The sequence below is a fragment of the Macaca mulatta genome, chromosome 2 (genome assembly GCF_049350105.2).
Source record: "Macaca mulatta isolate MMU2019108-1 chromosome 2, T2T-MMU8v2.0, whole genome shotgun sequence".
NCBI lineage: Eukaryota > Metazoa > Chordata > Mammalia > Primates > Cercopithecidae > Macaca > Macaca mulatta.
Genome location: NC_133407.1, coordinates 121017003 through 121032598, shown reverse-complemented (window position 1 = coordinate 121032598; position 15596 = coordinate 121017003). Strand labels below are relative to the sequence as shown.

The 15596-nt window shown below is 37.3% G+C and overlaps 1 protein-coding gene and 1 non-coding gene across 2 annotated transcripts in view; both read left to right on the top strand.

Moving 5' to 3' along the window:
• The window catches only part of DNAH12 (dynein axonemal heavy chain 12), a 251232-nt gene that overhangs the window by 70840 nt on the left and 164796 nt on the right, over window positions 1-15596 (top strand). Inside the window, exons 15-19 of the mRNA XM_015130629.3 lie at window positions 2140-2275; window positions 7067-7192; window positions 8142-8276; window positions 9112-9305; window positions 10766-11009. Coding sequence (XP_014986115.1) covers window positions 2140-2275; window positions 7067-7192; window positions 8142-8276; window positions 9112-9305; window positions 10766-11009 — 835 coding nt within the window. The remainder of the gene's footprint in view (window positions 1-2139; window positions 2276-7066; window positions 7193-8141; window positions 8277-9111; window positions 9306-10765; window positions 11010-15596) is intronic.
• Window positions 9500-9606, top strand: LOC114676620 (small nucleolar RNA U13). Its single transcript, XR_003727669.1, has one exon. It is a non-coding gene; the product is annotated as a small nucleolar RNA U13 (small nucleolar RNA).

Below are 15596 nucleotides of genomic sequence, written 5' to 3'. Positions count from 1 at the left end.
TCATTCCTTTTTATGGCTAAGTAGTATTTGATGGTGTCTATATACCACATTTTCTTTATCTACTCATTGGTCGATGGGCACTTAGGTTGGTTCCGTATCTTTGCAATTGTGAACTGTGCTGCTAATAAACATGCTTGTGCAGGTATCTTTTTCATATAGTGACTTCTTTTCCTTTGGGATTGCTTGATTGAATGGTAGTTCTATTTTTAGTTCTTTAAGGAATCTCAATACTGTTTTCCATAGTGGTTGTACTAATTTACATTCTCACAAGCAGTTTAAATGTTCCCTCTTCACCACATGCATGCCAGCATCTATTGTTTTTTGAAAATTATGGCCATTTCTGAAGGAGTGAGGTGGTATCTCATTGTGGTTTTAATTTGCATTTCCATGATGATTAGTTATGTTCAGCATTTTTTCATCGGTTTGTTGGCTGTTTGTCTGTTTTCTTTTGAGAAATGCCTATTCATGTCCTTTGCTCACTTTTTGATGAGATTATTTGTTTTTTCCTTGCAGATTTGTTTGAGTTCATTGTGGATTCTGGATACTAGTCTTTTGTTGGAGGCAGAGTTTGCAAATATTTTCTCCCACTCTGTGGGTTGTCTGTTTACCCTGCTGATTATTTCTTTTGCTGTGCAGAAGCTTTTCAGTTTAATTAGGTCCCATTTATTTATTTTTGTTTTTGTTGTGTTTGCTTTTGAGGTCTTAGTCATGAATTCTTTGCCTAGGCCAATGTCCAGGAGCTTTTTTCCGATGTTATTTTCTAGAATTTTTATGGTTTCAGGTCTTGGATTTAAGTCTTTGATCCATCTTGAGGTGATTTTTGTATAAGGTGAGAGATGGGGATCCTGTGGCTATTCAGGTTTCCCAGCACTATTTATTGAATAGGGTGTCCTTTCCCCAATTTATGTTTTTATATGCTTTATCAAAGATTAGTTTGGCCCAGATATTTTAAAGCTCAGGAAATAATTCTATGAAATGTAACTTTAGTTCAATAATGCTGTAGGATATCTAGGCTCATATCCTACATGGGATATTCTAAGAGAACAGTTAATTAAAGAAACTATGTATAAGGGGTGATCTGTTTACTTGCTGTACTGTCATGTTTCACAAGAGGCACTAATAATAATAAAAAAACTAATGATTATATTAATGATTATAGTTATCAGTAAATAGAGTGTACTATATGCTAGACCCTTTACATTCATTATTGTTTTGCAACAATCCAGAAAGATGAATGTTACCTGGGTATTTAAGAGAGTTGAAGAGGTCGCTAAAATTTTTTCTAATATGCCATAATTTTGCATGAAATTATTACCTTAATTTTATAGGTTTTATTGATGTATAGTATATACTGAGTTATAGCAGATAAGCTTAATTTTTTTTTTTTTTTTTTTTTTTGAGACAGTGCCTCACTCTGTCACCCAGACTGGAGTGCAGTGTGCAATCATGGCTCACTGCAGCTCAACCTCCCAGGCTCAAGTGATCCTCCTGCCTCAGCTTCCCAAGTAGCTGGGACTACAGGCATGTGCCACCAGGCCCAGATAATTTTTGTATCTTTTTTGTAGAGACAGGGTTTCACCATGTTGCACAGGCTGTTTTTGAACTCTTGAGCTCAAGTGATCTGCCTGCCTTGGCCTCTCAAAGTGCTATGTTTACAGGTGTGAGCCACTGTACCTGGCCAAGCTTAAATGTTTTTAAGGTAATTTAGTGAATTGAGCAATTATTTTTAGGATATCATAGTTCTTATTTTTTATTTTTTATTTTTTTGAGACGGAGTCTTGCTCTGTTGCCCAGGAGTGCAGTGGTGCATCTCACCTCACTGCAAGCTCCACCTCCCAGGTTCACGCCATTCTCCTGCCTCAGCCTCCCAAGTAGCTGGGACTACAGGTGCCCGCCACCACGCCCGGCTAATTTTTTTTGTATTTTTAGTAGAGATGGGGTTTCACCGTGTTAGCCAGGATGGTCTCGATCTCCTGACCTCATGATCCGCCCCCCTCGGCCTCCCAAAGTGCTGGGCTTACAGGCGTGAGCCACCACTCCCGGCCGTTCTTATTTTATAATAATCATCATAACACACATTTATTGAATATGATATAACATTAATTAACATCAGTCTATTAAGGTGGAGTTTTATGTCAGTATTTGCAGTGAATTTGAAGCAATTAAAGAACATGCATTAAAAGTCCCTGAAACAACAGAAGAGATGATGGATCTGATATCTTATGTAGAAAAAGCCCGGACTGCAGGAATCGAAGAGTTGATTTTAAGGATCCAGGTAAGAAACTTTTAATTTACATATTTTGGTTTGTTTTCATTTGAAATATGATATTCATAGTGAAGATGTGTAAAATATATAGTTACACAAGTAGTTGTAAATTGAGCAGTTATATTGCCACCACCTAGGTCAAGAAATAAGATATTGTCAGCACCCTAGGACTCTGCATATAACTTTCTGATCGCCATGCCTCTCCTTCTCCTCTCTCCTCCTCTAGAGATTAGCAGTTGATTTTTACAGTAATCATAGCTTTGAATTTCTTTAGTTTCACCAATTGTGTGTATGTCCTTAAACAATATATATTAAAAAAAATTTTTTTTATAGTTTCTGCATTTAATCGTATGCTTATACCTTTTCCAGCACAAGATTATGTACCTATTTACCTATATTTCACTCTTATTCTTTGTTTAAAAAACTTAAAAAAATGTTAAACAACACATATACCAAAATTATATAAAATACAAACTGTACAATTTAGAATGTTCTAAAGTAAACTGCCAGTAATTGCCACATAGGAAAATAAATAGAACCTTGCTGACCCACTAGAAACGCATCATAATCCCTCGTCTTCTGGATGTTAGCAGCATTCTGATTTTTTATTTTTTATTTTTTATTTTTTTGAGATGGAGTCTCACTCTGTCGCCCAGGCTGGAGTGCAGTGGCAAGATTTCGGCTCACTGCAACCTCTGCTTCCTGGGTTCAAGTGATTCTCCTGCCTCAGCCTCCCGAGTAGCTGGGACTACAGGCACCCGCCACCATGCCCGGAGAATTTTTGTATTTTTAGTAGAGATTGGGCTTCACCATATTGACCTGGCTGGTCTTGAACTCCTGACTTTATGATCCGCCCACCTCGGCCTCCCAAAGTGCTGGAATTACAGGCATGAGCCACTGCGCCTGGCCAATTCTGATTTTTATAGTAATTACTTCCTTGTTCTTTTTTATAGTTGTACAACTTAAACATGTATTTCTAATCAATATAGTTAATTTCTTCTGATTTTGGTCTTTATATAAAGGGAATCATACTATTTATATTCTTTTGCCTCTCATCAATGTTATGTTAGTAATGTCATTGTTCCTTAACTTTAGCTGATTTTCATTGCTGTCTAGTATTCCATTCCATATTGTATCCATTCCACATTGTATACAATAATTTATTTTAAAAATTTTACTGTTCTGGATATTTGGTTATTTCTGCTTCTGGTATTACTGGCAATGATTCTGGGAACATTTTTATACATGTATCCCAGTGCACACATTCATTCATTTCTTCCAGGTGTTATAGGATATGCTTTTCTTCACCTTTACTAATTAAGGCAAAATTCTTTTCTAAGTAGTTCCAGTTTTAGACTCCTATTAGCAGTGCACAAAATGTCTATTATTTTAACATTCTTACTTGCAATTGTGAGATGGTTTAAATTTTGCCAGTCTATTGGGTGAAAGTTATGGTATTTTCAATTTGCATTTTCCTAAAAAGAAATGAATTTGAACACTTTTCATATGCTTATTGGCCATTTGGAGTGCTTCTTTTGTGAAATGATAGTACATATATTTTGCTCATTTATTTTTTGGGTTATGTACCTTTTCCTTATTGATTTGTAGCAGTTAAGGAGCAGCAAAATAAACATAACACAACATTTACCATTTTAACCATTTTTAAGTGTACAGTTCAATGTAGTAATTTTAAATATATTATTAGGTATCTTTTTATTCACTCTGTAATTTTTTAATGGTGTTTTTGATGAACAGAAGTCTTTAATTTTAATGCAGTTAAATGAAGCAATCTTTTATTTTATAATAAACGGAGGAATTTTTTATTTCCTTCCTTCCTTCCTTCCTCTTTCTCTCTCTCTTTTCTTCCTTTCTTCCTTTCTTTCTTTCTTTTCTGTTGGAGACAAGGTCTTGCCATGTTGCCTTAATTTTAATGCAGTTAAAAGGAGCAATCTTTTATTTTATACCTAGTGCTTTCTGTATTTTGTTTAAGAAATCCTCTGCTACCTTGGTTCAAAGATATTTTTCTTCCACCCTTTTCTAGAAGCTGTTTAGATTTGCTTTTCAGATTTAGGTTTCAATCCTGAAAATTTATTTCTGTAAATAATGTGAGGTCCAATTTAAATATTTTCCCATATAGATGAGCAATTACACATTTACTGAAGAGACCATCCCCACTGTGTCCATATATGTATAGATCTGTTTTGAGGCAGCTTGTTCTGTTCCATTGGCCTTTTTTTGTTTATTTTTTTTTGACAGAGTCTCACTCTGTCACCAAGCTGGAGTGCAATGGTGCAATCCCAGCTCATTGCAACCTTTGCCTCCCGGGTTCAAGAGATTCTCCTGCCTCAGCCTCCCGAGTAGCTGGGACTACAGGCACGTGCCACCATGCCCAGCTAGCACCACCACGCCCAGCTAATTTTTGTATTTTTAGTAGAGATGGGGTTTCACTATGTTGGCCAGGATGGTCTCCATCTCTTGACCTCATGATCCGCCCGACTTGGCCTCCCAAAGTGCTGGGATTACAGGCATGAGCCACCATGCTCTGCCAAAATGTATTTTTATATACTAATTTAATACCCATCATTCAATTTTTCTTTCAACATTTTCTATTTAAAACTTTGAACTTTAGGCCATGCGCAGTGGCTCATGCCTGTAATCCCAGTACTTTGGGAGGCGGAGGTAGGTGGAGCACCTGAGGTCAGAAGTTCGAGACCAGACTGACCAACATGGTGAAACCCCATCTCTACTAAATACAAAAAGTTGGCCAGGCTTGGTGGCACATGCCTGTAATCCCAGCTACTTGGGAGGCTGAGGCAAGGGAATCACTTGAACCTGGGAGGCGGAGGTTGCAGTGAGCCGAGATTGCGCCATTGCACTCCAGCCTGGGCAAAAAGAGTGAAACTCCGTCTCTAAAAAAAAAAAAAATTAACTTTACTATTTTTATATATTTTAAATTTCTCTTCTTAATTTTAATACTTTATCTGAAGATTATTTTGGAATGTCTGCATGTACCATTCATTATATAACTTGCAAATAATGACAGTTTTGTTTTTCATGACCAAATGTTACACATTTGCAAAACTTTGTTTATTTTCTTTGCAACAGTGGACTGTCTGGGACTGTAGTACAATGTTGAATAGCAGTGGATGACAGTTTTCCCATCTTTATCCCAACCTTAAGGGGAAAGCTTTCTTTTTTTTTTTTTTTTTCTGAGACGGAGTCTCGCTCTGTCGCCCAGGCTGGAGTGCAGTGGCCAGATCTCAGCTCACTGCAAGCTCCGCCTCCCGGGTTCCCGCCATTCTCCTGCCTCAGCCTCCTGAGTAGCTGGAGCTACAGGCGCCCGCCACCTCGCCCGGCTAATTTTTTGTATTTTTTAGTAGAGACAGGGTTTCACCGTGTTAGCCAGGATGGTCTCTATCTCTTGACCTCATGATCCGCCCGTCTCGGCCTCCCAAAGTGCTGGGAATATTTCACTATTAAGTATGACATTTGTCGTAGGTTTTATACAGGTACTTTTGCCAGATTAATGAATTCCCTTCTATTGCTGATGTGCTACTAGGTTTTTTGAAAAGAAAAATTAGTATGAGTGAACTTTGAATTTCACTACATGCCTTTTTTGGTGATCATATGCTTTTTCTCTTTAATCTGTTAGTATAATGAATTACATGGATCGTTTTTTATTTTAAAGTTTTATTTCTATGTGCATTGTATATATAAAATATATAGAATGTACAAAATGCATATTTAATGTTATTTTCAATACATAATTTTATATCTATATGATATATAATATATAAAATACATACATATAATATAAAATCAAAAACCTTAAATTTGCCTTTGAATCTGTATTTCAGTTCTTAAAAATTAGTGCTACAGTACAGCTTATAGAACAATGAAAGATATAGAGGGTAAAAATATTCAATCTCTCTACTCAGATAAATCTATTGTTTTAAGAGTTTTTTTTCTTTGCAACTCACCTCCTTTTTTTTTTTTTTTTGAGACGGAGTCTCACTCTGTCGCCCAGGCTGGTGTGCAGTGGCACGATCTCGGCCCACTGCAACCTCTGCTTCTTGGGTTCAAGCAATTCTTCTGCCTCAGCCTCCGAGTAGCTGGGACTACAGGCGTGCATCATCACGCCTGGCTAATTTTTGTATTTTTATTAGAGATGGGGGTTCACCATGTTGGCCAGGCTGGTCTGTAACTCCTGACCTCAGGTGATCCACCTCCCTCGGCTTCCCAAAGTGCTGGGATTACAGGTGTGAGCCACTGCACCCGGCCTACTCACCTCCAACTCTTTCTGAACTATTACAAACCGTAATATTCTGGACTATTGCATACAGCAATGTGTGAAGTAGGCAAAAATGGTGGTGATGTCACTGAAGATACAAAACAAAAGATACTAAAATCATTGTCATCAAAGATACAAAAATAAAAACATTTATAAGAATAAAATAATTTAAAATCCTTTAAAATCAAAGTTAAAGGATTACTGAAGATTTAATTATGTTTTTCAGTCATAAACAAGGGAGGACCAAAAGTTCCTTTATGTTAAATCAACTGCAAGTGAAAACTTTTTAAAAGCCTTGTTTCTAGCATAAAAGTATACAATTATGTGGCATGAAGCAAGATAAATACTGTAGCTATTGAAATACCTGTCTGGTTTGGGCGATATATAAAATATCAGTTTATAATCTGAGTCAAATTTCAATCTGAAAAAGTATTAGAGATTGTTGTTCTCTTTTTCGTAATGACTTAGATTTTCTATATGACATATTATATCCAGAGTTTCTTTCGTAGGAATCTAAACGCCAAATGAGTTACTTTTTAGATGTTTTTCTATTTCCTCAAGAAGACTTAGCTTTAAATGCAACTGTCCTCATGTGGCCTAAGAAAATTAATCCCATCTTTGATGAAAATGATGAGGTAAATATATTTTTCATTTTTTTTTGTATTCTGACATTTCGAGCACATCATTCACATTTAATTTTCATATCTACTGGCCATCTAACTTTAAAAGTAATTTTTTGTGTCAATATGAGTTTGAGACTGGCCACACTTATGGCCCTCTAGGCTTAAGACAAGCTGTTAGGCTTAACTCACAAGGTCTGGTAAGTAGTGGGGCTGACATTTAGAAAGTCAGAACTATTATATAAATTAATAATAGAAGCACTTAACTGAGAAAATGCTTTCCATTTATTCAATTATTTAACTCATAAAAATCACACGTGCTCCCATTTCTTCCATTTTATAGATGAGAAATATGAGACTCAGAGAAATTAAATAGTTCAATATCACAGTGATAAGATTTACAATTTTATATCAGACTGAATGTATTTCAGATATTGAAAAAGTCCTAATATAAACCAGTTTATCCTGAATTGGGAGGTAAGATGGTATTGTAATAAAAAGCGTGGCCTTCAATCAGATAAACCAAGATTCTAATCCAGATTTTGATTTTTATGATTTTGTGAACATGAACATGACTTCCGTAAGATTCAATTTCTTTTCTCTGAAATGAGAATAATAATACTAGTAATAATATAGGTAAGGTATTTAATAGTTCTTGATACATGGCACATGCTCAATAAATGGTAATTTTATTAGTATCCCAGAATCTGTTAAATAAACAAATTAAAATAAATTTTAATTAATGAATACAAGTTGTTAAAGTCACTTTGGAGATCGAGGAATGTTTTTGTGTGTGGTTTATTATTCTTTGCATTTTTATATCAATAATTATAGACATTGTTTTATTTTTGTGCTCATTTTTACTTCTCTGATGGTTTTTATGATTATACACAGTATTTAGATTTCTGACTTGGTAATTCTTTGTTACAGATTAACTAACATGATTAAATTGTCTTTTAAAAAGCTAATTGAGAATGCTAAACATAAAAAAGAAAATGAACTAATGGCCAAGAGAGAGAAACTTATTTTGGAAATAGAAAAGGAATCACGCCGCATGGAAGAGTTTACAGAATTTGCAGAGCTGGAGCGCATGCAACAGGTCTGATAAATATATAAGACGATAGCTATGGCCAGCCCATAGAGTCATACAGGGCATGTTAACATAAATTTAAAAATATAGACAAATGCAAGTTTACTTTTTTATGTCTACTCTATATATTTTTCTATATATTACATAGATACATATATATTTATATAATGTGTTTATATATAGTAAAATACATAAATATTTATTTAAACACTTTATATGTAGTCTCAGCCTCCTGAGTAGCTTGGACTAACAGGCGTGTGCCACCATGCCCGGCTAATTTTTTGTATTTTCTTGTAGAGATGGGGTTTTGCCATGTTGCCCAGGCTGGCAAACAAAGACCTGACTCTTAGGCCCAGAACTGGAGCTATATTGTCTTTCTTGTGACTTAGTTCTCTATTTGTAGAGTAGACGTCATCATACCTTTTGCTCTCAATCATAGTTATGTTGTGAAGTTAATATTTAAAATTGCTGTATAGGCGGGGCACAGTGGCTCACTCCTGTAATCCCCGCACTTTGGGAGGCAGAGGTGGGCAGATCACCTGAGGTCAGGAGTTTGAGACCAGCCTAGCCAACATGGCAAAACCCTGTCTCTACTAAAAATACAAAAATTTGCCAGGCGTGGTGCTCGGCATCTGTAGTCCCAGTTACTCGGTAGGCTGAGGCGGGAGGATCGCTTGAACCAGGGGGGCGGAGGTTGCAGTGAGCCCAGATCATGCCACTGCACTCCAGCCTAAAAATAAAGTTGTTGTATAAATGCAAGGACATATTGTACACAGTATCATATGATTTTATTTTTGTAACATTACTTGAATATTTCTTAAGACAAAAAATTATTTGCTTTCAGTACGTGACAGATGTAAGACAACTACAAAAACGTATTCAGGAATCTGAAGAAGCAGTGCAGTTTATCAATAAAGAAGAGGAACTTTTCAAGTGGGAATTGACAAAATATCCTGAACTGGATAAATTAAAAGTTAACATTGAGCCCTATCAGAAGTTTTTCAATTTTGTTTTGAAGTGGCAACGATCAGAAAAACGGTAATTGCTGGTAATGTAGTAAAAATCAAGCAAATGACAGAAAAGAGTTTGTAAAATATAAATTGATTTTTTTTTTTTGGTTAAGTGTTTAAAAGTAGGATTTTTATGTCCATTTGAAAGAGAATCAGGTACCATATAGGAGAAGCATCCAGTGCTGCTAAGGTCCCACTAACCTTACTAATACAATATCTGAGATCCTTTTCTGGTTTATGAGCATAATGATTGGATTTTCATGCTCATGTGTGAGAGGTGTGGCCTCCCTCAAACGTTGTTACAATGTCAGCACATTACCCTTCTGACATGAAAAATGTATATATAATATATGAGTTTTCATTTTGGTTTCTGAGAGTCAATTCCCTTTTTAATACAATAGATTAATTTCACTAATGTTTACCCCCAAAATTAGAAGTATGGAGTCAAATCCGCATTTTATTTTTATTTTTGTTTTATAATTTCAACTTTTATTTTAGATTCAGAAACATGTGCGGGTTTGTTTCATGGGTATATTGCATGACACTGAGATTTGGGGTACAAATGATCCTATCTCCCAGGTAGTGAGCATAGCACCTAATAGGTAGTTTTTCAGCCCTTGCTCCCCTCCCTCTCTCCCACCTCTAGTAGTCCCCAGTGTCTGTTGTTCCCATCTCTGTGTCCATGCATACCCAGGGCTTAGCTCCCACTTCAAAGTGAGAAAATGAGGTATTTGGTTTTCTGTTCCTGCATTAATTTGCTTAGGATAATGGCCTTCAGCTGCATCCATGTTGCTGCAAAGGGCATGATTTCATTCTTTTTTAAGGTTGCATTGTATTCATGGTGTATATGTACCGAATTTTTTTTATTCAATCCATTGTTGATGAGCACCTAGGTTGACTCCATGTCTTTGCTATTGCGAATGGTGCTGCGATGAACAGACAAGTACATGTGTCTTTTTGGTAGAATGATTATTTTCCTTTGGGTATATACCCAGTAATGGGATTGCGGGGTCAAATGGTGGTTCTGTTTTAAGTTCTTTGAAAAATCTCCAAACTACTCTCCACAGTGGCTGAGCTACTTTACAGACCCACCAACAGTGCAACAGTGTATAAGCATTCCCGTTTCTCCACAGCATCTGTTTTTGTTTTTTTGTTTTACTTTTTAATAATAGCCATTCTGGCTGATGGGAGATGGTCTCTCATTGTGGTTTGATTTGCATGTCTGTAATGTGAATCTGCATTTTATTTGGGTACTGTTAGTCCTCCATTTATAATCTGATACATATTTTAGCACATGCAGCATAGTCAAAATGATTATTTTAGTTCTGTCTTTCTACCATCAGCTCTACTTGGGTGCCTGAGAAAAACTGTTAACAGCTCTTGCCCTCATTTTTCTCTCTTAAAACAAGGGGTCTAGCCTAAAGGATCTCTAAGACCCCTTCAAACTCCAAAAGTCTGAGTTTAATAGTATTTTTTCTTTCAATTCAGGTGGATGGATGGAGGGTTTTTGGACCTCAACGGGGAAAGCATGGAGGCTGATGTGGAAGAGTTTTCCCGAGAAATTTTTAAGACACTAAAGTTTTTCCAAACGAAGCTAAAGAAAGAATTGCAAGAAAAAAGAAAGGCAGCAAGAAAACGGTCTTTGGAAGAAGAGAAAATTGAAGAAGAACCAAAAGAGAATCCTACTCTTACTATGTGCAGTACAGTCATGGAACAGATAAAAGCTTTTAGGGTATAAATGTATATAATAACATTTTAATATTATAGCTATCTTCTCAACTTTTCTGTTGCCTGATATATAAATTATAAAGCCTATCTTCTGGTTTTACATGTTTATTATTTATTATTATTAATAATTTTTGAGGCAGGTCTTGCTCTGTTGGCCAGGCTGGAGTGTAGTGGTGACTCACTGCCACTGCCACCTCCTAGGCTCAAGTAATCCTCCCACATCAGCCTCCTGAGTAGCTGGTAATACAGCCACCATGCCTGGCTAATTTTTTTGAAGAAATGGGATTTTGCTGTGTTACCCAGGCTGGTCTTGAACTCCTGTGCTCAAGCAATCTGTCCACCTTGGCCTCCCAAAGTGCTGGAATTACAGGCATGAGCCACCACACCTGGCCTATTATTATTACTTTTTAGATAGGGTCTCACTCTGTTGCCCAGGCGGGAGTGCAGTGGCACAGTCATAGCTCCCTGCAGCCTCAGACTCGTAGGCTCAAGAAGAAGACACTATTTCTTCCCATTTTGCTAATGAATTGGGTCTCTGTCACTTGTAATCAAAGGAGTATGGCCAAATGAAGGTACTGAGGAGAAACAATCAGAAAAAATAAGATTTTAAATTCCTCTGCTATGCCTCAGCCTCTTGGTCAAGCTCTGACTCACTCCTACCTCTGTTCTAGGCGTGGGTATTTGTGACAGAGCTGAGTGATTGGTTTTGGGAGGAAGAGGTAAGGGCAAGAGAGGGCACTTTATTCCTCTCATCTTTCAAATTACATCTGTTTGCATCTTTGATGTTTTGGTGTCTCATTCCCACAACTTTAGCTCGTCATCATGAAGCACCGCTATGGAGCGTAGGAAAGGCTGGTTGGGTGGTGAATGGCAGCCATATTTGGGGCAGATCAAGGAGAATATACATATAAAGCCAGATCTGGCAAAACTGGGGGAAAGAGTTCCTCTGGCCCAAGAAAGGCAGCAGAAGATTGCTTAGACCTATTAGGGCAGATTGCATACTTCCTGAAAATAGGAAGAGTACACCATTGTTTATAATTTAGTATAATAAAACTAAACAAACAGAATAAATAGCCTACCATTAATTAAGCATAATCCAAACTTTGAAGTGAGGTTATAACTATTTTTTCTAGATGAATACATTAAAAAATTTTAGCATTTGCAAAATGCTTAGATGAAGGCTTTTGAGTCCAGATAAATTGTTGACCTATGAATTCTGAATCTTAAGAATTACTCAAGGACAGGCACGGTGGCTCATGCCTGTAATTCCAGCACTTTGGGAGGCTGAGGTGGGCAGATCACCTGAGGTCAGGAGTTCGAGACCAGCCTGGCCAATATGGTGAAAACTCATCTCTACTAAAATTACAAAAATTAGTTGAGCATGGTGGTACATACTTATAATCCCAGTTACTCGGGAGGCTGAGGGAGGAGAATCGTTTGAACCCAGGAGGCGGAGGTTGCAGTGAGCTGAGATCATGCCTCTGCATGCCCAGTCTGGGCAACAGAGCAAGACTCCAAAATTACTTAAGAAAGGCTCGATAGAGCTATTCTCATCATCAAGTGCTAATGAAGAGAAATAGAAAGGTTTGGAAGCAGGCTGGGTATAGTGGATGACACCTGTAACCTGTAATCCCAGTGCTTTGGGAGGCCAAGGTAGGAGGATCATTTGAGGCCAGAAGTTCAAGACCAGCCTGGGTAATATAGTGAGACCCTACCTCTACAAAAAATAAAAAATTAGCCAGGCATGGTAAAAAAGAATTCAGCTGCACCTGAAGACCCAGCTACTTGGGAGGCTGAGGTGCAAGTTTGAGGTTGCAGTGAGCTATGATTATACCACCACACTCCTGGGCACAACAGAGTGAGACCCTGTCTCAAAAAAAAAAAAGGGGCATAAATTTACTAGGGCAGACCACTTAGTCTACACTAAGTACAGCAACACAGGGTAACAGTTTATTGGGAAGGATTTGGAACCACACTGCTTAGTTATAACACAGTTCTCCACTTGGCAGTGGCACACCTTGAGCAAGATATTTAGCCACTTGTGCCTTGGTCCTCTCATTTATAAAGAGAGAATAAGAACAGTTTTTTTTGACAGTCAGTAATACATCCTTAAATTTCCACTGTCAACATGCCCAGAGTGCAAACTCTGTGATTGGATGCAAGCACTGTTCCTGTCTGTGTCTAGTCATCTCAGAGATTCCATGACTGCCTGATTTTTTTTAACTTAAAAATTATTTGCAATGTTGAATATACTTGCATGGTCTAAAAAATATAGAAAGATGTATCTGAAAAGTCTCCTCATGGTTCTCACCTGTATAACTCAAGTGATCAATGTTATTACCTTCTTGTGTATAGTTCCAGAGTTTTATTACATATATAACAATGCAAATATATATTCTTATCCTTCTATCTTTTTAGATAAACTGTAGCATACAATGTATATGATTTTATTTATTTATTTATTTTTAATTTTTTTAAGTTCTAGGGTACATGTGCACAACGTGCAGGTTTGTTACATATGTATACATGTGCCATGTTGGTGTGCTGCACCCATTAACTTGTCATTTACATTAGGTATATCACCTAATGCTATCCATCCACCCTCCCCCCACCCCATGACAGGCCCCAGTGTGTGATATTCCCCTTCCTGTGTCCAAGTGTTCTCATTGTTCAATTCCCACCTATGAGTGAGAACATGCGGTGTTTGGTTTTCTGTTCTTGTGATAGTTTGCTGAGAATGATGGTTTCCAGTTGCATCCATGTCCCTACAAAGGACATTAACTCATCCTTTTTTATGGCTGCATAGTATTCCATGGTGTATACGTGTCACATTTTCTTAATCCAGTCTGTCACTGATGGACATTTGGGTTGGTTCCAAGTCTTTGCTATTGTGAATAGTGCTGAAATAAACATACGTGTGCATGTGTCTTTATAGCAGCATGATTTATAATCCTTTGGGTATATATCTAGTAATGGGATGGCTGGGTCAAATGGTATTTCTAGTTCTAGATCTTTGAGGAATCCCCACACTGTCTTCCACAATGGTTGAACTAGTTTACAGTCCCACCAACAGTGTAGAAGTGTTCCTATTTCTCCACATCCTCTCCAACACCTGTTGTTTCCTGACTTTTTAGTGATCGCCATTCTAACTGGTGTGAGATGGTATCTCACTGTGGTTTTGATTTGCATTTCTCTGATGACGAGTGATGATGAGCATTTTTTCATTGTCTGTTGGCTGCATAGATGTCTTCTTTTGAGAAGTGTCCATATCCTTTGCCCACTTTTTGATGGGGCTGTTTGTTTTTTTCTCATAAATTTGTTTGAATTCTTTGTAGGTTCTGGATATTAGCCCTTTGTCAGATGAGTAGATTGCAAAAATTTTCTCCCATTCTGTAGGTTGCCTGTTCACTCTGATGGTAGTTTCTTTTGCTGTGCAGAAGCTCTTTAGTTTAATTAGATCCCATTTGTCAATTTTGGCTTTTGTTGCCATTGCTTTTGGTGTTTTAGACATGAAGTCCTTGCCCATGCCTATGTCCTGAATGGTATTGCCTAGGTTTTCTTCTAGGGTTTTTATGGTTTTAGGTCTAACGTTTAAGTCTCTAATCCATCTTGAATTAATTTTCATATAAGGTGTAAGGAAGGGATCCAGTTTCAGCTTTCTACATATGGCTCGCCAGTTTTCCCAGCACTATTTATTAAATAGGGAATCCTTTCCCCATTTCTTGTTTTTTCAGGTTTGTCAAAGATCAGATGGTTGTAGATGTGTGGTATCATTTCTGAGGGCTCTGTTCTGTTCCATTGGTCTGTATCTATGTTTTGGTACCAGTACCATGCTGTTTTGGTTACTGTAGCCTTGTAGTATAGTTTGAACTCAGGTAGCGTGATGCCTCCAGCTTTGTTCTTTTGGCTTAGGATTGTCTTGGCAACGCGGGCTCTTTTTTGGTTCCATATGAACTTTAAAGTAGTTTTTTCCAATTCTGTGAAGAAAGTCATTGGTAGCTTAATGGGGATGGCATTGAATCTACAAATCACCTTGGGCAGTATGGCCATTTTCACGATATTGATTCTTCCTATCCATGAACATGGAATGTTCTTCCATTTGTTTGTGTCCTCTTTTATTTCATTGAGCAGTGGTTTGTAGTTCTCCTTGAAGAGGTCCTTCACATCCCTTGCAAGTTGGATTCCTAGGTATTTTGTTCTATTTGAAGCAATTGTGAATGGGAGTTCACTCATGATTTGGTTTTCTGCTTGTTTGTTATTGGTGTATAAGAATGCTTGTAATTTTTGCACATTGACTTTGTATCCTGAGACTTTGCTGATGTTGCTTATCAGCTTAAGGAGATTTTGGGCTGAGACGATTGGGTTTTCTAAATACACAATCATGTCATCTGTAAACAGGGACAATTTGACTTCCTCTTTTCCTAATTGAATACCCTTTATTTCTTTCTCCTGCCTGATTGCCCTGGCCAGAACTTCCAACACTATGTTGAATAGGAGTGGTGAGAGAGGGCATCCCTGTCTTGAACCAGTTTTCAAAGGGAATGCTTCCAGTTTTTGCCCATTCAGTATGATATTGGCTGTGGGTTTGTCA